The 27,239-nt window shown below is 36.4% G+C and overlaps 1 protein-coding gene across 5 annotated transcripts in view; it reads right to left on the bottom strand.

Annotated features, from left to right (window-relative positions):
- Positions 1–1,531: 1,531 nt before the first annotated feature.
- The window catches only part of LOC127634872 (CYFIP-related Rac1 interactor B-like), a 74,266-nt gene continuing 48,558 nt past the window's right edge, over positions 1,532–27,239 (bottom strand). For 4 of the 5 annotated variants that reach the window (XM_052114597.1, XM_052114601.1, XM_052114599.1 and 1 more), the window contains exons 3-12: positions 24,833–24,915; positions 23,500–23,621; positions 21,589–21,694; positions 12,797–12,936; positions 6,236–6,313; positions 3,601–3,717; positions 3,413–3,492; positions 3,186–3,312; positions 2,920–2,990; positions 1,532–2,368 (exon numbers count right to left, since the gene is read on the bottom strand). In XM_052114597.1, the coding sequence (XP_051970557.1) occupies positions 2,305–2,368; positions 2,920–2,990; positions 3,186–3,312; positions 3,413–3,492; positions 3,601–3,717; positions 6,236–6,313; positions 12,797–12,936; positions 21,589–21,694; positions 23,500–23,621; positions 24,833–24,905 (978 nt within the window). In that variant the 5' untranslated portion in view covers positions 24,906–24,915 and the 3' untranslated portion in view covers positions 1,532–2,304. The remainder of the gene's footprint in view (positions 2,369–2,919; positions 2,991–3,185; positions 3,313–3,412; positions 3,493–3,600; positions 3,718–6,235; positions 6,314–12,796; positions 12,937–21,588; positions 21,695–23,499; positions 23,622–24,832; positions 24,916–27,239) is intronic. The other variant, XM_052114602.1, reaches the window with a different exon arrangement.

Below are 27,239 nucleotides of genomic sequence, written 5' to 3'. Positions count from 1 at the left end.
ATTACAAGTCTTTAAAGTGCATAATTATTTATTTCATACAAGTATATACAGGTTTCAACAGGGTTTTTTCTGTAACAGTAGTTTACGTAAGACAAAATTTGCTGCAAGTTTATTTAAATGGTCTTTATTTTTTATCATGGCGAAAGAATAAACTGTGCTAATGTGGCGTCAAATGACTTGCTCTTATCATCTGATCGAAGCTGCATTTCTTTTCTAGTGCTTTTAGATTTTAGTGCTGCCTTCGACACATAGATCATGCCATTCTCTTGGATAGACTTGAGAATTATGTTGGCATTCGTGGATGCTTGGTTTAGGTCCTATTTCTCTGACTGCTACCACTTTGTCTGTGTAAATGAGGAACTGACATTTAAAGTTTAATTAAAGTTAAGTATGGAGTGCCACAGGTATCAATTTTAGGGCCTCTGCTTTTCTCCTTATATATGCTCCACCTTGGATACATTATCAGGAACCATAGTTTAGTTTTCACTATTATGCTGATGATACCCAACTTTATATTTCTACAATTTTACAAATTAACAGAGTGTATAAATGATATCAAAGAATGGATGGCTAGAAGTAAATAAAACAGAAGTACTAGTTGTTGGAAAAAAATAAAATCTGACTCTTGATGGATGTATTGTAATGTCAACTTCTACAGCAAAAAATGTAGGTGTTATATTTGAATATCAAATTTCCAATGTTTGTAGCGCAGCATTCTACCACCTAAGAAATATTGCTAAGTTACAACACATGCTATCTATTTCTGATGCCGAAAAATGTATTAATGCATTCATAACCTCAAAACTTGTAATGCATTACTAGGTGGATGTTCTTCAGGTTTAATAAATAAACTTCAGTTGTTTAAAAATGCAGCAACTTTCTGTGGTTGTATTTCCATGATAATTCCAGGCTTGAAAATCATACTTTTTAAATTCATTGACATTTCGAGATTTTTGCAAGAACTCTGATCCTTTTCTCTTTAACACATTTGAGTGGTGCTGAAGAACATGTAGACCCACCCCTTACATGACCTGCTTTCTTGAACTATTTTTCAACATCTGCACTCTTGGGCTGCATTGATACAGAACACACCCTGTCTCTTCCTCCACAAGCCCAAGAGGTCCACCGTCAGAATGCAGAGAGCCCTGCAGTGCCCACCCACAGCTGTTCTGAGGTGTCTGTCTCTCTCCATCCTTTCCGACCTTCATCCATGCCCTTACTTACTGCAGAGTTACAGCCTATGACCACACCTCTCTCTCTCTCTCTCTTTCTCACACATACATACATATATATATACATAAGAATGTGTATAAGCTGTGCAGTGAATATCAGCATCAGTGCAAACATGCAGCCAAGCACAATCCCTTACACCAGTAAGAGTGACCATATGTTTAGTAGTGCATCACCACAGTTGATTTGAATAACACCAAATAAAAGCAGACTTTGTTTGCATATACCTTGGCTACAAAGCATTTAAAATAGTAAACAAACCATTATATTACAAAAATGAAAGCATTTTATTTAATCTCAAGATCATATTCATCAAGTCACTACATCTGACAAAAAAGATAACAGCCTATCACAGTTTTTGAAAGCAATTTTTCAGAAAATAAAATAATAATTATAACACCTAAGAAAAAAAAACTAAAACAAATCAAGAACTATAAAAAAATATATAAAACTTGAAAATATCTATCAATTAATCTCCACTTTTTAATATGCAAGTACCATTTTAATTTCAAAACATCATTTAAGCGTCGTTTCTTTTGCACATTCAAGCAAACAAATGAATTTGAATATTTTAAATAGAAGAAATTCAATCATGTCGCCATGCAGTGGATGTAACATTAAATATTAATTCAGACAAAAATAATATATTTCTCTCTTTTAATATAATGTGTATATCTAGATCATATAGATAATATATAGATATTTTTTATGTTCAAGTCAAAACACTCACCCTCCCTTTACAGGGAAAAAAGCTCAATTAAAACAATAACCACAAATATAACCTAACAATGCATTCATACAGTAGCTGCCATCAGTAGCACGGCTTATTTCAGAAATGTTAAAAACAAGGATTTCAGCAAAACCATTTTGGCACAGAAAACCACACATAACGCCAGTATCATCTGCTTAGAAAGAGAAGCTTTTGTCTGATTCTTTTATGTTTAATACAAAAAAGAAAACCATTCTGTGTGTTCGCTTCAGTCCGGGGTGGGGGAGAGAGAGAGAGAGAGAGAGAGAGAGAGCATCTCCTGAGCATGTACTTGAGGCCAGTTGTGTATGTCCCAGAGTTTGTTGCTACTGCAGCATGCTTTTTATGGTCTTATTGGTTGACTCATCGTTTAGATGTTTTGTTGTGTACCTGCACAAAAGACATTCATTATTAAATATTTGACTTGCAGTATTTTGTCAAGGGGCATACAAATCAAGCAATCTGTAGCACTGATGCCAAAACCAGTACGGTCCTGATGATCTAAACTTCCTATACATTACTGTTCAACAGAACATTATCATGGGCCCCTTTTTCAGAATAAAGGTTACGATGTCAGACATTATGTTCAGATAAACTGAACACAGATCACACTAAACTATTTGGAAATTTTTTTTTTTTTTACACGATAGTCAGCAATAGCATAAAAAGTGTCCAAAATCATTACTCGTCAAGTGCTAAATAAGAGTAAAAATTGGCTTGGGCGAGTTAATAAAATGTTACTCATAAGTTGGTCATTAACTTTATTAGGCACTGCAGCATAATACATGGTTTAAATAAAATTGTAACAATAACAGTCAGACTCTCACTGATGTGAGCGACTGAAATCAAACTCTAAAACAGACTACTAAAGAAGACATCTGCATTAACAAATGTAACCTTATTGTAAAGTGTTACCAATGTTGTTTGGGTCAAAATGGTACCTGAGAGCATTTAGTAGACCTTCCACACTGTTTGGTGGCTGATCTCGGAGCACTTTAATACAGCCTTTCATCTGCTTGGGGGGGCAAAAAGCAGCCATGGTTAAGTGGCACTAAAATGACAATCCTCAAACTGATGAGTCAAAATGCTGTGAGAGAGAGCCATCACCGTGTTATCCAAGCACTATGATTGTGAGTCAGTGTCAGGCCCCCAGGGCAAGAACTCCAGAGATGGGTTTGCTGTAACAAGAACTGATGGTTTTACTCACGTCTATTTTGGGGGATTTTGCGAATGCGCCGATGGGATGGACATAGTCGTATAGGATGATGACCCCCACCATGACACGCAGACAGAAAGATACAGTCTCCTCACTGGTGAATCGGCTACGATACTCTCTGAATAATCAGAGAATAAGCGTGTGAATAAATATTTCACATAGTGGATTTCTAGTGGACTTATACTTTTCCATCTGTAAAAAGGAAATGGTAGACTTACGGGGTTTCCAACATAACTTTGCACACACTTGCCATAGTGCTTAATACATCTGTGGTGTTTTCAATGGGCAAATTCTTATTCTGCAAAGAAACACAATAAGCTATTGTTTATTGTGCAAAAACAATAAAAGAAATGTCTTTGCGAGGAAATATGGACAGTTTTAACTGTATAGAAACATTTTTGTTTACCTCAGATACAAACTTTGTTGTGCCATCACTTAATGTCTTCAGCATAGGCGTGGCATCAGCATAAAATAGAGATATCCGATTGGCCAGTTCATTATTCACTTCGTTTTCTGCCTCTGCCTACATGGACAAAAAGAAAACCCAACATATTAATGAAGGGATGCAAAAACAGCTACTGTCAAAGTATGGCAAGATGATGCTAATGCATGTTGAAGTTAACAGCAGTTCATAAAGAGAGAAATTTGAAAATGCATATGCTTCCAAGAGCCTTTTGCTCAGTGGCCCAATTTCTCAGGTGAAAATCAGTCCAAAAACTCTAATACAACTTTCATGTAATGCATATTAAAAAATTATTCACTCTATTATGCACTGATGTTCTCAACCTTTCTGCTCAGAAGGACAGGGAAAGAGTGTTGGACAATTTTTGGGTTCACCACCGACATGGGCATGCTCATCAAATATGGCATTATCGGATGATTTCTGTGCTGTCATAACCCAAGTAACCGTGGAAAGCCCCAGAATATAGCAATTCCTGTCGGTTAATGGGATAGATGGATTCCGGGCAGAGGAACAGTGAATTGAACACAAATGGGAAAAGTGAAGACGTGCCCAGACATAAAAAGAGAATTAAGCTTTAGTTCCCTTCACAAAATACACCTTTAATATTTTAAAAGATCTGCAGCACTATGAAATCCAATTCTACGGACGGTAAGGGGGACTGTATTCTGCTGAATAAAAGTCTAGACTAATTTAGAAAGCTATTCATACAAGCAAAACACATCAGCTCCAAAATGAGGACAACCAGAAAACAACAAATGTGTTTTATTTCATAAACGAGCGGTTTTACTTTACAGTAAACTGCGTACACCTGCACATTCTGGTGTTTCGAGTCTAAAAATACTTTCATATATTAAACAATAGTCTTAAATGTGGCCAGAGGCAGATGTGCAAAGCACTAGCCACTAGAGTGATTTATTTAGCTTTCTTTCAGTGGGAGAGCCCATGGGGGTTATGGTGGGCTTCTGAATTCAGTCTGGGAGAATGAGGGGAAAACCAGTGCCACTTGACAAAACAAGGTATCTGAACTGCATGGTGCCTCTTAAGGGTATGTGTTAGGTCTGCTCTCAGATCAGATTATTTATGAGATCTGAATGTCTCTGGGGAGGACATGCATGAAGCTGACCACAGATCAGGTGCCACACCATACTGGTGCACCTCAATACACTTCAGTGAGCAACTTCGAACTCACTCTCCCAGTGGGAGACCATTTTCTGTTTGGATCCTTAGTGGTCCCCTGAGGCTTGGTAAGTGCAAGTGGCAGAGTATGTGAGTGAGAAAGAAAGATAAGTGTTTGTTTTAACTCCTTCTGCTTCTTTTGTACCAGATTATAAAATTATAAAATTGGTGATACCCCTTCAAATGGGTACCTTTAACACTCGTGTTGTGTTCATTTTGTGCAAACACATTTTGTGTTCCCATTCAAAATCTCTCATATTGCATATATTATAACAAGATATTGCATTAGATCTTTTTATCTATGACTTTTTTAGTAATTATGACTCAAATATATATATATATATATATATATATATATATATATATATATATATATACATATATATATATATATATAAAATAAAATAATAAAACTTACGTAATAAATTAATAACCACTTGCTTGATCTGATCTAACAAAATAGATGTCATTTTAAAGCCTGGAATCTGTTGTTTACAATGCAGAGCTGATCCTACCAATTCTTAAATAATGCTTTTTAATTTGCTGACAAATTAGAACCATTTCATTCTCATCATTTGCTAATTTATCACAACAATTATATTCAGAATTGGTAAAGCCATAAAAAGATGATAGCGCCATGTGTTACGTACATATCATTGGAAAGGCCTCTATTAGTAGAATGCAATAGCAAATTTTATTCATGCAAAGGCCAAAATAAAATGAGTGTATGAAATTCCCACAGACACACCTAAATAAAATAAACAGAAATGTCATTTTGTCAGGTTTTTCCATTACTTCCTGAAGCATACATGTAACTTGATGTTATGATATATCATAACTTGATTAAAACGCAACATAATATGATAAGTAGATCTTGAAATATTCCTCAAAGTGTGTACATGGAAAGACGATGCACAAGAAGGTGCTCAACACACAATTTGTTTGTTTGTCCAAGTAAACTTTCTGTGTGCAAAAACACATCCACGTATGTGCTCATCTAAAGGACTGGGATGCTCCTGAACACTTAATATTTCTCCATTTTGTAGTCTAATTCATTCATTTCCAATGCTCGGTCATTTTTGACCGATAACACAACAATTGAAGTAAAATAAATGTAAAGAAAATGGTCAGTTTTGTGATTTCATATATCACGTGTGAACAAAGTCAAGGAATCCAATTGGATTAAGTAAAACAACAAAAAGTTGTCTGGATCAAAATGACCAGAACACAATGTAAGGGTTAAAAGTTACAATTTTCACAGAATTTGTATTTTTGGGTGAACTATACCAAAAGGTAAAAAGAAACAGGGGTTGGCAAAAGAAGAGGGGAGGGGATTAAAGAATAGACTAAAGGAAAGTCAAAGCAATAGAGAGGTGACAGTTTCTATTCTTGAGAAACTCACAGGAACGTTATTGATCCTCATGCGACTCAGGGTTCTCCTGTAATAACTGAAGTCATTCTGAATGGCAGGATTTGTCATCTGAAATATAATGAAAACCCAAAGTCTTTAGTCAGTATAGAGCAGTAATTGTCAGCATGTAATTGTTGTGTATGTGCCCCCAGGCAGGTTCCAGGGAGTACAAGGAAAAGTTTTGATTTTGCTTTGATGAACCTCTAAAACCGGAACATAATAAAATCTCATTAGTTATCTATTGTTTTTTTTTGTGAAAGCCTTCAGTGAACACAGATCTTTTTTTTTAAAAGAACTCCAGTATAATGTGATTTAAAAGGAACACATTTCAGGTTTGACCAATGGATTTTCATGACTTTTTCATGATTTCTGGATACAGATTTTTCGAGATAGCACTCACAAAGAGTAATGTCTAGCCAATGAATATTTTAGGGCTGTGCATAACTTGAAATTTCCATGACTTTACGATTTTATAAATTTTTATGACATTTCCAGGCCTGATAATTATAATTTCAAAATGTACAGATATTTCCAGGACTATTAAAGTTTTCTTTTTCACAATAAATCAATAAGATGCATAAATAAATGGAAAAATTAGTGTCCTTAGCACAAACGGTGCTGGACAAGTAACATGGTAAAAGTTTAATACTCAGGGTAAGAGATTTTATAGACCTCTGACCATTAATAAGATCAATAATAACAGTGATGCTTGCCCTAACATGAACCATTAATAAAAATGCATGTGTGTGTGTTTGAAAGGGAGGCAAATCTCCAGGCAATTAATAATTATAGTAGTATGGATTCTGTGAGAGTACTGAAGTAGACAAATGCAGTGTGGTACACTTACAGGACTAATTAAAGCTTTGCTAAAATGAGCAACAGTTCCCTTAGATAATCAGAGCGATCTTTATCTGTCAGGACCTAGATTGTCTAGGACCTATTTGTTCCCAATAGATGTATTGTTTGAACTTGAACCCTGTTGCTGTATATATGCTGCTTGTGACAGATGGATAAATATATTTTAATGAACGGAGTCATGTTCAGTTTACGGTTGGGGGCACATTCAATGACATTTGGAGGGGGTGCTCGTCAAGACGAGAGTGAATTTGGGTTTGAGAACAAAGGTCACGGTAAGGAATTACCTCTTTAGGATTTGCGAGTGCAAAGGTCACCTTTAATTATCACAAATTACCAGCTCAGTGAATTTTGGACAGAGATAGTGCCAGACATTGGGTTATTAAAACAACTGTTACATAGAGAATGACAAAATATAAACCCACTTTGTGAAAATGAGCTGCTGAAGAAACCCAAAGGCAACATTAGAATAACATGCATGTGAACAAAGCAGTGTTGCATCTAGGGCTGGGCGATACAGTGGGTACGGAAAGTATTCAGACCCCCTTACATTTTTCACTCTTTGTTATATTGCAGCCATTTGCCAAAATCATTTAAGTTCATTTTTTTTCTTCATTATTGTACACACAGCACCCCATATTGACAGAAAAACACAGAATTGTTGACATTTTTGCACATTTATTAAAAAAGAAAAACTGAAATATCACATGGTCCTAAGTATTCAGACCCTTTGTTCAGCATTTAGTAGAAGCACCCTTTTGATCTAATACAGCCATGAGTCTTTTTGGGAAAGATGCAACAAGTTTTTCACATCTGGATTTGGGTATCCTCTGCCATCAGGTTGGATGGTAAACGTTGGTGGACAGCCATTTTCAGGTCTCTCCAGAGATGCTAAATTGGGTTCAAGTCAGGGCTCTGGCTGGGCCATTCAAGAACAGTCACAGAGTTGTTGTGAAGCCACTCCTTCGTTATTTTAGCGGTGTGCTTAGGGTCATTGTCTTGTTGGAAGGTGAACCTTCGGCCCAGTCTGAGGTCCAGAGCACTCTGGAGAAGGTTTTCGTCCAGGATATCCCTGTACTTGGCCGCATTCATCTTTCCCTCGATTGCAACCAGTCGTCCTGTCCCTGCAGCTGAAAAACACCCCCACAGTATGATGCTGCCACCACCATGCTTCACTGTTGGGACTGTATTGGACAGGTGATGAGCAGTGCCTGGTTTTCTCCACAAATACCGCTTAGGATTAAGGCCAAAAAGTTCTATCTTGGTCTCATCAGACCAGAGAATCTTATTTATCACCATCTTGGAGTCCTTCAGGTGTTTTTAGCAAACTCCATTTTAGGGCCACTCTATCATAAAGACCCGACTGGTGGATGGCTGCAGTAATGGCTGACTTACTACAACTTTCTCCCATCTCCCGACTGCATCTCTGGAGCTCAGCCACAGTGATCTTTGGGTTCTTCTTTACCTCTCTCACCAAGGCTCTTCTCCCCCAATAGCTCAGTTTGGCCGGACAGCCAGCTCTAGGAAGGGTTCTGGTCATCCCAAATGTCTTCCATTTAAGGATTATGGCTGTTATGTGTGCCCACTGTGCTCTTATGAACCTTAAGGGCAGCAGAAATTTTTTTTGTAACCTTGGCCAGATCTGTGCCTTGCCACAATTCTGTCTCTGAGCTCTTCAGGCAGTTCCTTTGACCTCATGATTCTCATTTGCTCTGACATGCACTGTGAGCTGTAAGGTCTTATATAGACAGGTGTGTGGCTTTCCTAATCAAGTCCAATCAGTATAATCAAACACAGCTGGACTCAACTGAAGGTGTAGAACCATCTCAAGGATGATCAGAAGAAATGGACAGCACCTGAGTTAAATATATGAGTGTCACAGCAAAGGGTCTGAATACTTAGGACCATGTGATATTTCAGTTTTTCTTTTTTAATAAATGTGCAAAAATGTCAACAATTCTGTGTTTTTCTGTCAATATGGGGTGCTGTGTGTACAATAATGAGGAAAAAAAATGAACTTAAATGATTTTAGCAAATGGCTGCAATATAACAAAGAGTGAAAAATGTAAGGGGGTCTGAATACTTTCTGTACCCACTGTATATCTAATATTCATGATACATTCCCAATGATTTTGCTGCGGATATAAAAATTAGACAACATAGTGAATATAGTCTGTTAATGTGCTTTTTATTTGGCCATGAAGTTTCCACAAGTCTGTCATCATTTGACTAGTTTTGCAAGCCCTTCTAGAATCACAACATGCAAGTATGAAGAATAGTGCTGCAACTAACGATTATTTTGGTACTAGATTAATCTGCTGATTATTTCTTAGATTAAATGACTAAAAAGATTATAAAAAAAATTATACATTTTTCATTGCATTCTATACCTTGTATTCAATAAGCTACCGTAAACTGAATTCACTGCCAGGGCTTCTCTGTACACGATACAGATATCCGAATAATTTATAAGGAAATTTGTAGTTTGATTATTTTAATTATTGAATATTTTAGATTTTATACATTAATTGTTTCAGCACGGATTTATTTGAATAGTGTCTTGGATTTAAACTTCAGTAGCAAAAACGGTGAAAGTTGGTAATCACTTAAAAATCTTCTTAAAGTCTCAGCATGACATTTTTTTATGTTTTAAAATAGTTTAATAAACATGTATATAGATAATAAATACGGTTGAAATTATGGTTCCTTTGATTTAAATAATAATAATTAAAAAAAAACACCCTTTTTAATCCATTTCAAAACAACTACATAACATCTAGATGAACATTAAATATCATCAAATAGCTATTTCGCCTAGTCTTATTTGCATCTGAGAGCTGGTATTCAGTCTGTTTACTATCAACTCTGGCAGTGCCATACCCGTCGTAACCCTGCAGTGTATGGTGCAACAGCATTGGCGGGCTGAACTAGATCACTGCGACAAGCTGAAAGGAGGGCAGGAGTGAATGGAGGTTGGCATGCCACCATACACCCCCTACAAAACCACATTTGCAACCCTAAAATTCGGGTCCTTCAATTCGGGACATGCCAGTTCTGTGCCGCAGGGCATAGGGGTGTATCGTGTGAACGGGATGAATATTTGTATTAGAAAGATACTGAAATAAAGGCACTAGTTTGGCCCCGAGACAAACAAGACACCGACTGAACAAAATATTATTTTATTTCTTTGGACACAAAATCCGGGACAAATTAGGTGGTTTAATCTTCGGTCATTAAAGGTTGTGTAAGTGTCTGAGGTTTTGACAACGGTGTAGAAGGAGTTGTAAAAAGAGTAGTAGAAAAATCACACTATAGCTCAGCTTCTTAGCACTTTAATTGTGTCTGTTTTGCAATGTTAATCTGGTACAAAAGGAGCAGCAGGTGATAAATCAAATGATAAAAGAATAAAACAAGTCTATGGGATCAAAAAGCAATTTTTTCCTGTGATCTTAAATGTCGAGAAAGGTTTGCAAACCACCTAGGGAGGCGATATCTGACTTGGGCAACTGGAAAGAAATTATTTTCTCATTAGCTGCTCTCTAATCACAATAAGCATGTCACTAGTGAGAAGTGGAAGCTTGTTAAAGCGTTACATTTTGGTCAGTCTCATAACAAAAGGCTGAATATTAATATTCTAACTTACAAGTTTAGCTCATTTTAACTACCGAACACATTTCATTTCAGTAAAAAACATCAAACTAAAGAATAACTTCTATTTACAGACCACTAAATGGGTGAATCTGACAAATTATGTCTACTGTAGGTCACATTTGAATCAAAATCAAAATAAATAAGAAATTATATATATTTTGAATAAATTTATATTGTAAATTTATTGTGAATTTATCATTAAGCACATTTCCTCAAAATTCCTCCAATCATAACATCAGGATGTTTTATTTATAATTTTTGTTTTTGTTTTTCTAATTCCCATTGTTGTCAAAGGTGATTTTCATTAGAATCTCATTACTGTAATACAATGTTTTATTAATTATTTATTTTGAAATCAGCGTAAATACAGTACAACAAATACAACCATAATGTATGGATAATTTACAATTAAAACCTGGTACACATTATGTTCCAAGTAAGGGATAAGATACAGTCTACGGTCTAAGGTACAGGGATAAGGTTGTTATCGCAAAATGAACCCCGACAGCAGGATCAGGACCCCGACGTGAAGCAGAGGACTTTTATATCACTCTGAAGGGGTTTATTTTACAATAGCAACCGGCTGACTGTACAGTATTCCACTTATTACATGGCTACTAACCAAATAAATAAAAGCATGGACATTAAATATTCATTTACATTGAAGTGATGTAATTAAGTGAGAAGAAATAAATTGCTGAACAGCTGAAATCCACCACCGGTTTGCATCAGAGTTCTGTTGGTGTTTATTCTGTGAAAACTACCGTCTGACTCCTCATTATCCAGTGTTTTACCAGACTGCAAGTCAAATAAACAAATAAATGGACATGAAACATTGATTTGCGTTGAAACTATGTAATTATGCGAGCTCTTTTGGTGTTTATATTGTAATTAATGACCATCTGACTGCTCTTTATAGTTGCCAAATAAATGCAAGTGAAATATCAGAAGCAGTCTTATACGAGGATGACAGATGTTACTGAGAAATATCAGACTGCTAGATGGCACCATTAACCAATCAGAATTGAGTATTCCAGAGCGTTGTGTAATAACAGTATACTGTACATATATATATATATAAAATATACTACAGTATATAATATATATTTTTATATAAGCTTGAATAACAATTTTTTTTATATATATATTTTGTAAAATTGGTAAAAATAAAAAGAAAGATAGAACTTTTTTCCTTTTGGAAAACATTAACAAATAAATATTTTTTCATAAATAATAATAAATGACTCTTTTTATATTATAAGTTTCTTATGATTATTATCAATGACAGGAATAAGGAACATGTAATGGGATTACGTATTTAAAATACAAAATATAAGTAACTGTATTCCACTACAGTTCATTGGTAATTAGAATTCAGTTACATTCAAAAAGTATTTTGATTACTGAAGAGATTATTTAGCATTTCATTTATATTTATATTCATTTGTTTCATTTAATAGTTAATCTTTTCAGATGGAAAACATTTATGCATCTAAAGTGCATTTGAACAGCAGTGAAACATTTTCTTATGAAGATCAGTTTGATTGATCTTGTTTTAGAAACAACACTGCATAAGATATTCAGGTTTTTCGGAGAATGTATTTTTAACATGTGTATTTTGTCTGACTGTACTGACAGAGTTTTTATAGTCAAAACAAGTGAAAAAAATCTACCAGTGCTGAAGAAGTAATCCAAAGTATTTAGAATACGTTACTGGCCTTGAGTAATCGAATGGAATACGTTACAAATGATATTTTACAGCATGTATTCTGTAATCTGTAGTGGAATACATTTCAAATGTTGAAAACCTCACTATTGGCCTACATTGTGTCAGATGGCTAGTATTGGTGTACATCTATTGTTGTATAAACATCCAAACAAACAACGATTTCACATGCAAATTCAATCAACGACTGATTCCATGCAAATCAGTTAGGATTAACCTGTACTGCATGTATTAGTCTCTCTTACTACTGAATAATAATGATAATATAAATCATTGTAACTGTGTAAACCTCTGACCATTTCTTGAAGTGTTGTAGTCACCTTGAGCTCATCGAAGCGCAGTGTGAAGTGGAGGATCTCAGCAAACTGTTTGGCGAGGGCTTGCTCTCTCTCCAGGTGCTGTGTTGGGTCATTGTATGTCTCGCTGGTCAGTGCTCTCAACAGACTGTGGAGCGCTGCTTCTGTAGAGTCAGACACTGAGGGTCAGTCAGGGTCAATTAAGTTTTCATTGAGTGCAACTGTAAAAGTTCTACATAAGCTTGCAGCTGCAATGAGATACCATGCCAGCATAGGTAACATGTCTCATACAGCCATAAGTCACAAGAGGCCATGCGTGGCAATGATTGTACTGATTAATGAGTTGTTGTTGGCAATGTAATGCACACAGCCTCAAGTGGCTTACTGCTTTTATAAAATAATAGAAACAGGAATATAATAAAAGAACAGAAAAAATACATTATTAACAATAATAAATGAAAATAACAATTGACAAATAATTATAGTTCATTATCCTACGACAGGCTGTTTACAGTTGGCGAGCCACATGCCAGATTAATACAACATTTAACTGATGTAAAGTCACAGGTGCACACAATGTATACCAGATAGATACACTGTTAAAATGTTAAGACAAAAAGTATTTGGTTGTCAAACTCATACAGCATTCCATTAAACTCAGAAAGACAGAATTTCCTACTTCCTACTAGGAAAAGTCTAAGTTGGAAACTTGTGCGGAAATTTTCAATTCTGATTTCTCTGAGATGCAGGTGCGTGACGTCACACAAGCATGTCGGCAGGCACCCATGGAGGAGTACAAAAAGTCAGTGATAAGCATTTACTTTTATTAAAAATATCAATCAATAATTTAACATTTCTAGAATTCAGGATATTTATGCTTGTTTAACAAATGTTTGCAGAGACAGGTATACAAAGCACAGTAAATTGTGCTCTCTTTTGAATATACTACACCTGAAGCACAAGTGCTAGCGTTACAGCATTGTTTATCAATTGGGTTGCTATAGGAGATGTCTCTGGGGAGCATTGCTGTTTTGTTACCTTACAGTTATCTTCAAAGCATCTGGCAGTGGAATACATTTATGGTCAAAGATCTGAGATATCAAGTAGGAATATCCCACATCTGACATTGAATGGAACGCAGCATTAGATTCTCCATATTTAATGTGATGAACTACACCTGCGGTTACTCTGCTATGACACCTACGTATGTGATTTCATACATGCACTCAAAATTACCATAAGAACTGTTTGTTAAAAATACTGCAATTGCAAAAATGGGTAAGAAAAGTGAAGTTAGCTCTGAGAAAATGTCTAGCAACATATGTTTGCAGATGCCATGCCTACAAACCCGATGCAACCAATTGCATCCAACAATGTAAATAACATGACTTGTAAGATGATATGAGACCTAACAATACAAAATATCAAACTATTTGTTAGGAATACTGGTTAGAAATAATTTCTTTATTGATAAAATTTAAATGATCAGAAATAAAATTGGAACTAGTCAAGTCGTAATTTTATTTGTATAGTGCCTTTCAGAATACACACAGTTTGAAAGCAGCTTTACAGAAAATCATGCATTACCAGAAAATGAAACCACAATATCTATAAAGTCTTAGTCATCATTGTGTTGTTTTATTAGATATGATAATGAAGTGTGTATAAAAATAAGTAATTAAATAATAATTGTATTTAGAAACCCAGTCAGCAAGCCGAATGCAACTGTGGCAAGAAACACAAAACTCCATAAGATGTTGGTTTATGGAGAAAAATAACCTTGTCAAAAACCAGGCTTACTGTGGGGGCCAGTTCCCCTCTGACTAACAACATGAATATAATGCCAATATTATTTATTTATGTGCAGTGCAAGTCATGGTTTAAAATGAGTAAACTAAGTAAGTGTTCAGGGCCAGAGTTTAAACAAAGATTTTGTAAGAACTATAAGATAAATGACTAATGTCTTTAAAGTTCATCCTGGATTTACTGCAGAAGCTCATGTAGATGCATTGTCCTTTGTTAGTTGCTGATGAAGTCTTTTGTTGGCAATTTATTGATAGTCTATTTATTCCATTTTGAAGAGTATAGTCCATCGTTAGACCGAGGTGATGCAGGCCGAGAACTAGGCAATCATCTGTCACGGTACCTCAGAAAACAGTGTCTCATAATTTTGCTTACAAGCAACTTCAATCCTTCACACTCATAGGTCATGAATAGCTAACAAAACTTATCAAAAAATTATGTCACAACCTGAATGTTAGATCCAATACCAACTAAGCTCTTAAAAGAGGTCTTCCCTGTAATCTCAAAACCCCTTCTTAATATTATTAACTGTTCACTAAATGTCCCAAGAAACTTTAAAATGATTGTTCTCAAACCGCTTATTAAGAAGCCACAACTTGATCCAAGAGAATTGGCTAATTACAGACTGATTTCAAATCTACAATTTATGTTGAATATACTACAAAGTTAGTGTCCTCCCAACTATGTTAATTTCCACAGAGAAATGGAATATATGAAAAATTTCAGTCAGGAAATTAGTCATTTATTTAGGCCCTATCACAGTACAGAGGCTGTAGTTATCAGAGTAACAAATGACTTGCTCTTATCATCTGATCACAGCTGCATTTCTCTTTTAGTGCTTTTAGATCTTAGTGCGATAGATCAAAACATTGTCTTGAATAGGCTGGAGGAATATGTTGGCATTATTGGACTTGCATTAGCATGGTTTAGGTCCTATTTGTCAGTCTACTACCAATTTGTATGTGTAAATGAGGTATTGTCAATTCAAAAGTTAAGTATGGAGTGCCACTGGGATTAGTTTTAGGACCTCTGCTTTTCTCCTTTTACATGCTTCCCCTGTGAGGTATTATCAGGAATCATGGAATAAGATTCACTGTTATGCCGACAATACCCAACATTATATTTCTTCTAAACCCAAAAAAATTCACAACTCTCCAAATTAGCACTGTACTGTTACGTCATCTTCTACAGCAAAGAACTTAGGTGTTATGTTTGATATCAATCTGTCCTTTGAAAATCAAATTTCCAATGTTTGTAGAACAGCATTCTTCCACCTGAGAAATATTGCTTAATGACAACACATGTTCTCTGTTGCTGATGCTGAAAAATGTATTAATGCATTCATGACCTCAAGACTACATAATTGTAATGCATTACTGGGAGGATGTCCAGCAAATTCAATAAATAACCTTCAATTGGTTCAAAAAGCAGCTGACAGAGTGCTGCCTAGAACTTATATGGTCATATTAGCCCAATTTTATCATCGTTATCATCGTATTCATTTATAAATTATGTTAACTACATGATACTTCTGTTAAAGCTTTGAATGGTCTAGTTCCACAATATTAAGTGACCTTCTGACATGCTACATTCTGTCACGTTCATTACGATCACAAAATTCTGTCTTGTTAATAATTCCAAGAATATCAAAATCCACAAATGAAGGTAGACCCTATTCATACTTGGCTCCTAAACTATGGAATAGTCTCACTAACATGGTTCGGGACACACTCACTCAGTTTAAGTCTAGACTAAAGACTCATCTATTTAGCCTGGCATACACCTAATTTATCCTTCAACTCACAATTAGGCTACTTTAGTTTGGTCTGCCAGAACCAGAAACATCCATCATGATCTATAACTCTGCATAAAATTGAATGGCATCTATGCTAATATTATTCTATTTGTTTCCATGTCATATCCTAAGGTTACCAGAGCCTGCCAGATCCAGTTCCATTCCTGCTTGGTGTCGGACTCCATTGCTATGTGTTGCTGAGAGATGACGGCAAACTACAGCCGGTGCTAGCCAGATGTCACTTCAGTTTTTTTACTTAAAAGGATGAACTGATGCCAACTCCAACTGTAAGACATCAAATACTCCATATGCAGGTTTGGGAGGGTTACTTTTGAAATGTATTCCACTACACATTACAGAATACATGCTGTAAAATGTAATTTGTAATGTATTCCGTTACATTACTAAAGGTCAGTAACATATTTAAATACTTTGGATTACTTTTAGACTCTTTCACTTGTTTTAACTATAAAACTCTGCCAGTATAGCAAGACAAAATACATTCACTGAAAAACCTAAATATCTTATGCAGTGTTGTTTCTAAAACAAGTTAAATCAAACTGATCTTGTTTTAAGGATTTGTGTATATTTTTACAGGAAAACAATACAAAAATCATTATCAAAAATATGATTTTTGCCCTAATATCAAACGTCTTGCTAGAAAAATAGAAATTATGATCCAATGTGAATTTTCTTGATAAAAAAAAATATGATCATGTCTGGTAACATGTGCATGTAAAATGGCTAGAAATAGCATTTTAGCTAGCGTAAAGCTGACAATTTACACAAGGATTATTTATATTTCTTCTGCTCCAAACTTACTTCAAACTTACGTCTTTGTCTGCTCGTATGAATGTAACACATCATAAGAAAGTGTTTCACTGCTGTTCAAATGCACTTTAGATCGCATAATTTCTATGTATAAATGTTTTCCATCTGAAAGGACTAAATATTAAATGAAACAAATGACAATAAAATGCAAAGTAATCTCTTCAGTAATCAAAATACTTTTTGAATGTAACTATTGTAATTACCAATTATTTAAATTGTAACTGTAGTGGAATACAGTTACTTCTATTTTGTATTTTAAATACGTAATCACGTTACATGTATTCCGTAACTACCCAACCCTGTTCATATGTCACTGCCTGACCTTGGATTTAGGATGGACCCCACCGAAACTCACTGAAATTACCTGCAGGTTGAACTGCGATGCACCACATAATTTATCTCTGCCTGCATCACCTTTATCTATTGATGGACTACACTCTCGAAAATGAATACACAGACTATCATTTAATTGCCAACAAAAGCCTTCATCAGACAACTAACAAAGGACAATGCATCTGTGTGAACTTCTGTAGTTAATCCAGGATGAACTTCAAAGACATTAGTCTTTAATCTTAAAGTTCCTAAAAAATATTTTATTTTTAAACACTGGACATTAATGCTTGCTTAATTTACAAATTTAAAACTATGACTTCCACTGCACATAAATAATCATTATTGACATTACATTCATGTTGTTTAGCAAGGGGAACTGGCCCCCACAGTGAGCCTGGTTTCCCATAAGGTTATTTTATCTTATGGAGTTTTGTGTTCCTTGCCACAATCACGTTCAGCTTGCTCACATGGGTTCTAAATACAATTATTATTTATTTAATTTCTATACACATTTTACAATCATATTTAATCAAACTACACATTGTAAGACATTATAGATATTACAGTTTCATTTTTTGTTTAGTTTTTATTTTTTAGTGCTTGATTTCCTATAAAGCAGATTTGAAATTATGTGTTGTTAAAAGTGTTATACAAATAAAAATTTCCTGATTTGACCTGGCTATTTCCTCACTAAGACATACTCAAGGCTATGCAAAAGTCACACAAAAAACACACATCTCTTACATAAAGTCTAATCTGAAGTTTCTAGATATTCTGAGCCGATGCCTCAACAGAAGCTGTTCTTAACCCACAATTCCCTTTCTCATTCTCTCCATTGCTCTATTGAGTCAATATGGTACAAGGCAACATGCTAGAGCAATTACATTACATAACAAGATTCAGCCCAGCAGCCATAAATTAGTTTATGGTTGAGGTACAGTATGATCTCAGCCCGACTGCATTGACCTAACGTTACAAGTCTTAAAATATACAAACAAAACAGAACAGAGCTGCCTTTGGAGTGATTCTGTCTATTGCTTTTGTTAGTAATGAACATTTCCTCCAAAAAGTCATACGTGGTGGAGGGAAACAGGAATGGAAATAGAAAAGTGATGGATGGGTTATGGAGGTTTAAATCCATGTATTAACTACACTTGATGAACAAATGAGCATTCAGTTTAAGCCTCATCAAAAGGCTTCTAGTCAAATAATCTTTGGGATTTCCGGTCTTATTTTCAATGGCTCATATGGACATTGCAACAATCAAGGCTGTTAAAATGTACACAAACAAAAAAGTACCAAAAAGTGCTATGGTTAGAACATGGATTTGACTGATTCACTGAAAAGTATCAACTGAAAAGAATTATTAACTTGCTGCTTGTAATTGCAGTGGTGTTATTTTCTGCAGATATCAGGTCACAAAATAAAACATTCTGTAGAGTTAAAGTATTTTTATTTTTTTTAAATTTGGACATGGTAGTACCATCAGGTTCTTTAAGTGCATTAAATTGCAATGCAAAAAATTATTAAGGTTCCATTCGTTAACATTAGATAACGCATAAGGTACCATGAAAACTGTATTAGTATGTTGAAATTAACATTAACTAAGCCTAACAACCCTTTTTCCATAAGGTTAGACAGAGAGCAGCTATGTTAGCTAGACTGTTTATTCTCATACAGCCTTAAAAGAAAATCAAGAGTTTTAAGATGTAAAGTTTTATATCCAAGTCAGTAGTCACACGGTCCCCTATTCAAAGCAGGGTGAGTGAGAGAGAAAATTTTTCGTAGAGTAAATTGAGCAGATTTGCCATTCGGTAATAACCTCCATCTGCTTTAGTCAGCTTGGTAGGGCTGAAGAGCTGATTAAAAATGGCCATGGAAGCACACTATTCTCCTCGCAGTCAAAACAGAGCTTGAGATGAGCGGCTTTTACGGGTGCATGCCGACTATGAAGCGTGAGGCGAGGACAGCAGATCAGACTAAGGGAAGGGGAGGGTGAGCGAGTGTATGTCACATCTGATCAGATCATGAGAAAGCCAAAGACAAGAACTGAGGTACATAGAAAAATGATAGAAATACAAAGAGATATCAGGAATGACAGGGGTCAAAGGCGAGAAAGTATATATTGCGAAGTACCTACTTTAAACCAGACAAACAAAACATACACTCCATGACTAAAACTGACATATACATTTTTGTATACAAACACTTCTCAGAGCTGAATTGAGAATGCCTTTTAAATTCCAATTCTGAATTTGAATTGAGGTGGCAAACAGGATGCAAACTGGTAAAAAGTTCAAATATTTTCTTTCTCTGCTTAATATACAGTTGGTTGATTCCTTTGAAAACTGGAAACACTTTGCTCTATGGAGCTTTCAAAAGACCGCTCTGTTTGTTGAAGCATCTCGACCAGCCAGAAATAACACTGGTTCAATCAATGGCATGAGTTTCGGGTGGGAATATTTGTTTGTCTGGCCAAATGGTATATGGTTTGTGTTTTCGAAATCTGTATAAAAAAAAAAAAAAAAAGAGCTTGACGAGTTAATTAAGGCCCTGCCTACAGGCAAGGTTCTGGGGCCAGATGGCTTTTCCACTTAATTTTTAGAGCTAATGCTACAGATCTGGCTCCACTTTTGCTAGAAATGTATACGGATTAATTAAAGAATGGAAAGCTTCCGCCAACCATGACACAAGCCCAGATCAGTCTGATTCTTAAAAAGGACAAAGATCCAAGCGAGTGTGACACTGTACAATTATATTGTAAATCTATCATAAACCTTGACACGCTGCTTTCCAATCATGTCATTTCCTGAAGTCTCTAACTTTTTAGTACAGTGCAGCATGCCTCAGTCATGCTGTAAAGACATCTACAATTATAAAAGCTGTGACACCCAAAAACCCAAATCTTGACCTAATATGCACAGATAGGTTCATCGTCAGACTAGTGCACTACATGCCAAGAAATCAGTGTAGTTTAGCGAAGCATGTCAGGCATGAGAGCTTGCGCCAAAAGCCGGTTTAGTGTTCTGGAGCGTAAAGCGCGGGAAAGCTATATGACCCAATTTGGCAAGTTACGTAACGCACCCCAGACGGCTAGCGTTGGGGGTGTATTCATTGACTACACATTCAGAAGCCATTACAGGGATGTAAAGGTCAAAGTTACAAGGGCTTCAGGGCAAGTCACGACCGCAGTCGATTCAGTCAGTCTTATTCAGCCTCATGCACATTTTTGTCTAGATTGGAGAAACAGCTAACAGTAATGAAGCCAGAGGACCACAGAAGAAACAAAGATGTCGATTAGCACAAAGATGGAGACCAATTTTTCTCTATGAGTGTTAGTTGCTGCGCGACCCGTGACACAAAAACGCAACTGCAAAAATATTGACTCTTTTCAAACAGGTTTTCCAAACACACTCCTCATCTGCAACTGGCAGGACAAACAGACTGCCATGCCCCAAACTTACACCATTGGCCAATATTGCCATGTTGGGGTGGTTGCGATGCTCAAACAAACAGAAATGTTTTGAAAGTGTCACAGAGCTGAATCAAAATTCTAATTACTTTCTTATAGTTGTCTCTGCATCTTAAACTAGGTTAGGAGAAAAACTTTGAGCACTGAAAATATTACACACTTCCCCAAGATGACTATTCAACCATTTACTGTTACCCCAACCTTTGTTATCCAATGTGTTGGGGCGCTAGAATTACTGTTCGGTGTGTGATCAAAAGAGAACCAGCTGTGTTACTTCCCTGGGCCTGCTCAGGTGTGTACACACAGTATGTGTGTGTTTAATTTGTCAGATCTTCACAGTTCAGAAAACTGACTGAAATAGATATCACAAATGAATGTTCAGCAACAGCCAACATCCTCATTCACTTTCACTGATTGGAAAAGAGCAGCCTGAATATCTTATTTTGTACTCCATGAAAAACCAAGAAATAAAGGAATATTAAAATATTAATCATAATAGTAATTCATACTGGTTTGGTATGGGTGTGTACATGTGAATGTAAAGTTTTTGGGTGATTTATTCTTCTAAAGGATCTAACATACCTAATCTCTGTGAAAATTCGTAGAACTCCTTTAGTTTGCCTACTAAAGGCACCACAGCAGCCCATGCCTGGTCTTGTAATGCCTCGTCATTGGGATTCTGGATTGCCTGAAAAAAACAAACCCATCATCACAATAATACAACATCTGGCAAGTTATAAACAAGTCAAAATGGGACATATTATTTTATGACATAGTGAGGTTATGTTACAACAGAGTATGTGTGATGATGTTAAATTGTAAGGGTGGCATTTTGTGGATGTAAATTCTGTCAAATCCAAATATACATGAGGTTTTAAGTTTATTCATTATGTTTTTTCCACGACGACACTGGTCAGAACATCTAGTCACCGTTTTCTCTCTGTTTCTCAGCTTTCAAATACATGCGGCTCATTAAAATAATTACTTAAGAGTGCTGACATAAAATGTAATGCATCACACTCCTTTGATTAAACAAAAGTAAGAAATAAAAGAAAACATTCACATTCATTCTGCAGAGGACGCATGTCCATGGCAACTATATCTTTATGTAACCGGTCCTACTCGCCCCGCTCCAAACGGGACTCGAACCTGGGTCTCCGGCGTGGGAGGCAGGTGCTCTAACATCAGTCGCTAGGGCACCTCTTGAGGTCAGGAGAGTGAGGTTTACACACTGCACAGCTATCTACCAGCTGGCTCCCGTTACACTCACCCCCCTAAACCTCACTCCCATCCGGGTCACGGCACCAATGTAACCGGTCCTACTCGCCCCGCTCCGAACGGGACTCGAATCTGGGTCTCCGGCGTGGGAGGCGGGTGCTACAGCCTTTAGCCTCCTTGGAGAGTGAGGTTTACACACTGCACAGCTATCTACCAGCTGGCTCCCGTTACATTTACAGCAACGGTATCCATGGCAACAAGAGCATCAATCACACTGATGCTCACTCACAGTGAGGTGTGATTGAGCAGAGCTAAGAATTTCAATAACGGAGAGATTTTCAAAGCCACCAGCACTGTTCCTTATTCAGTTCAATTTGAGTGAATATATGTGGATTGAGAGAGTCAATGAAACATAAGGAGACAATTATAAACAACTTTGCATGTACAACAGCATATTTGCAGGGGTGCATAGTTTTGACAAAAATCATATTGTACAATTACTCTCCTTGATAAATCACAATAATAATTTCATTTTAGAGAATTTACATCAAAATAATTCATCTGTGTATTATGATCACTGCATCCCATTATAATCACAAAGCTGTCATTATGTAACTGTTTGCATATAAACTTCTGCACTTTAGAGAATGCTTGAAGCTGTCTACATTGCACAATACATCTTTTTTTAATAACAATTAATGTATAACTTAAAAAAATAAATTACACCATGTCTACACCTTGTTCATTATACAGTTAAAACCCTAACAGGAGTGTTTTAGTGGCATCTTGCGAATCCAAAATAATTCCAAATTATGGCTGATGCTTTTTGCTTTGGTTATTAGCCTTATTTTTGAGTGTCAGGTAATTTCTTTAGCACTTATGTTTGTCACTGGTGGAATGAAATGAATATACAACAAACATATGTGGATCAGACTGCTTCAAAGTTATTGGTACTCATTCGGATTGGTTGTTAGTCCTTACTAACAGGCATATAAACTAATCAATTAACTTCTGATTCATCACTACATTCATGTGCTCAATGGACAATTCTGCGATTGGTTATAATGCTTAACCGATGGAAAAAAAAAAGATTGTAAATAGAAAAAATTTAAGCAATGCGAGTAAACCTAAAGGGAATCAGATGTTGTGCCAAATCCTCCTCCTCGGATACCAAAGTGAATTGATTGGCTGGGAAAATATTTTGGGTACTGCATTTGGTGCCTGATTAGATACATGGGTAGATCTCTCTCTGTTAAATTAAGAGTGTGTGTGCACCTCTCGTATCTCTTGCCCGGCGCCTTTATATGCCTGTAATTCGTCAAGTATTCCCCCTGTATCCTTCAGGACCACATCCACCTCTTCCCATGTCTCTCGCTCTGCGTCTGTCGGTTGGGCATCTGGAGACAGAGTGAGAGAAAAAGAAAATGAATGGAACCCTCTTCAAGGTCTTTAATCAAAAGGTCTTTCAACATCACAGTTTGTCACTGTTTGATACACTGTGAGGATATACTGAATACCGTTTATTTGCAACTGATGGCCATGTATCAGAGCTTTACACATTAGATAATGAGCCACAGATCAAAATGAAGGAAAGAACAAAGACAGCTTTGAGCTTACTGACACTTCATGTGCTACATTCAACCCTGTTATGTATATACAGCCCAAAAGGAACATTACCACTGGCCAAGTGTTGGTCTCACTGAGGAGGTTACAGAGTTTTTGAGTCAAACCTCTACAGCTAAGTCGGTTTTCATGTTTAAAAGGCAAAGTTTGGCATTTTAAATGGTGGAAACCTCAGTCCCACATCTAAAGAGATGACTCAATGAGACATTACCAGCTTTTAACTACAGCTGTCTTCATGTACAATTTAAGAAATTAAGGGCCACCTCCTTTCTCGAAGCACTCGAATGCAACATATTAAGAATACAAAGATATTTTAGCTTGTCTGGTCTTGATACAGTAGGTTCTGTTCCTATGCTCTATATGTTCTGCACGTTAAGTTTCTCTTGCAGTTCCTCACTCTCTACATTTTACATAACCCTTGAGTAGACACTATAGGAATTGTTCTTATAGGAGACTGACTGATGACCCATGAATGAGCCAGTGGTTTGGAACTGACTCCATATAGCCCCCTGTCTTTATCCAGAAGAAATGCTATGCGACTAAACATGGAGGAAAACATGTTGGGGTGGAGATGTTCTGTGGGTAAGTGTAATAGAGGCTGGAAACTCTTGTTTTCCACTCTCTGTATTTTTTCTTTGGTTCACCTTCCTTAGCTTTGGAGTGAACTTTTGACTCAAACAAATGAGGAGGTAGCAGATTGTGTGTGGCTCATGATCTAGTCTCAAGGGAAAGGGAGATTCAGATCCTATCAAACCCCAAACTTGAGACGATGACCACTGGTGCATCCAAAAGGGAACTGGCATCCTATATTGTGACCAGGCAATGACCTACATCAGGTCTCCCAGTATCCAACTTGATGGGAATGTGCCCAAATGCCAACAAGGCTTTAGTTATTTGATATCAGCTACTGAAGTAGTGCAATGTGAGGGAACGTTTGAGAATAGAGGTTTGTTTGCAGATAAACGAATAAGGAGAAATATCTTACTTTCAAAATCGAGGAAAAAGTTGGGCTCCTGTTCAAGGTCTGTGCATGTTAAAACTTTAAGGAGGTTCCCCATGACAACGTACCTACAGGTAGAGAGAAAGAGATGGAGAGAATTGAAATGACATCACTTGAACAGAAAGTACAATGCATGTCTGAGTTGTTGGCGATGTTTGCAAATTTGACAGTTAGATCAAAGTGAGATGGTACGAAATGGGGGTGGAGCTCAGCTGGGACCTGGCAATACAACATTATGGTGATATCAGGGTCACGATTCTTTGTTAAATGTGTTCCGACACAAACTTAAATATTTTCCTCACTTTTTTCACATTAATCTTCATTGGACTTTGGACTTCTTGCCTTATGTCATCGTAGAGCCATCAAAGTAGCATAGAGCACATCAGTGTCAGTAAAAAAAAAAATCATGTGAGGGAATAGCGCTCCCTGGCTCCAGCATGTTCATCATTGCACGAAACCCTTTGCAAAGAGACAAATTACAAATGTAATATGTTATATTCTTTGCTTTTTTTGAGTTTGCATTTTGGTTGAACAAAAATAATTGAGTGTTTTTTTAATCTAATGCTAGTACATTACAAGTGTCAGCATCTTTGGTGTTTGGACCCCTAAATTATGCTTTTCAGTGCTTTGCAGGTATACATTTCTGAAATCCAAAAACTACTTACTGTATATATACTGCACTAAATGAAGAGCAACATGTTTTGCTTATTCCTAATAATAATGTAATTTTGGATTTGAAAATCAAGGTTTATAACATTATTGTTTATATGTAAAAAAAAAATAAAAGGTACATTTCTAGTTTCAACATTATTTGTTCTTTAGATCTTTGCTATGTCAGACAAGAAAAACTAGCCTCATACCATGTGGCCCACATTTGGTTTTCTACCACTGAAAATGGTTGAACAATTTACACATTTAGAGCAATGTTAAAAGCCTCATATCTCTGGGATTTAACCATAAATGGCCTTAAAAATAAATATAGATAAAGGAAAGTTTGTTCTGAAATTAGAATCTAAAAAGACATTAAGATATCTTTAATACATTTGAAGTTTAAAAGCAACGCATCTTTGGAGAAAAAACACAAAAAAGGTGTTTTTCTCCAAATTTGGACTCAAACCATTGGCATTTAATGCAACAAGGGCTGCTGAAGTTAACTGATTTTAGTAATAGAACTACCAACCTCTGTGTGAAAATAATAATGCTGCTACCTTTCTAAGGTTATTTTATTTTTATTTCTTTATTTTTTTAATTGTCATGTTGACCCTCCTCTACAAAATGATGCGTTACTCAGTAAATATTGATCATGACATTCAATATTTTGGCTTTCATAATTTATGTTTATCTTTCTTCAGAAAAAGTACTAACAAAATAAAAAATAAAAAATCAGCTGGGGGCGTTTCTGAAATTTGTTTGATTTGGCATGGACTAACCCTACAATACTGCAAGGTTAAATATCACAAAACATTGAAATATAGACTTCCCCCCCATACCTAGTTCTAGGCTAAAGGGTGGTTATAATGCTCTACTATGATTCCAACATGGCACTTATCTCCCCTTTTATCAAGAAAACATCACCCTTCCAACCACCAGTCGATGCTCCTTCCCCTTGCCCCACAGCTTCCACTCTCCAGACACAGTGGTTTTCCTGTGCAGGGCCCTGAGCAGACCAGATGTCACCACTATTTTTATATCTAAAACAACAGCAACCTAAAGAGCATGAATACTCTTGGGATAACTGTCTAATGGGTCCATTAATTTTCTTTTGTATTTAGCATTCAGTTAATGAAAAACAGAGGCATTGGTTCAGAAGCAAGGCCAAACAATCCTTCTACAATTGTGAACTTAATCAAGGTCCCATTTGAAAGATGGAGACCTTCTTGTTGTTTGAATTTAAAGGGCACATACAAAGAAAAACAGGGTATACCGGGGGGCCTGGGTAACTCAGTGAGTAAAGATGCTAACCATCACCCTTGGAGTCGTGAGTTCAAATCGAGGGCATGCTGAGTGACTCCAGCCAGGTCTCCTAAGCAACCAAATTAGCCCGGTAGCTCGGGAGGGTAGAGTCACATGGGGTAACCTCCTCATGGTCGCTATAATGTTGTTCGCTCTCGGTGCATTATGAAATGTGCGTGGATGCTGCGGAGAATAGCGCGGTGCTCCACACGCCCTAGGTCTCCGTGGTAACGTGCGCAACAAGCTACATGATAAAATGTGCAGATTGAGATTCGTCCTCCGCCACCCAGATTGAGGCGAGTCACTATGCCACCACGAGGACTTGGAGCACATTGGGAATTGGGCATTCCAAATTGGCGAGAAAGAGAGGAGAAAAACAGGGTATACCTTGCTCTTTTGGAAAAAAAGAGTTTTATGTACAGTATATGTATACTTATTC

Source organism: Xyrauchen texanus, chromosome 42, assembly GCF_025860055.1.
Source record: "Xyrauchen texanus isolate HMW12.3.18 chromosome 42, RBS_HiC_50CHRs, whole genome shotgun sequence".
In the NCBI taxonomy this organism is placed as follows: Eukaryota; Metazoa; Chordata; class Actinopteri; order Cypriniformes; family Catostomidae; genus Xyrauchen; species Xyrauchen texanus.
The sequence above is the reverse complement of the archived record's forward strand: the minus strand, read 5'-3'. Positions and strand labels throughout refer to the sequence as shown.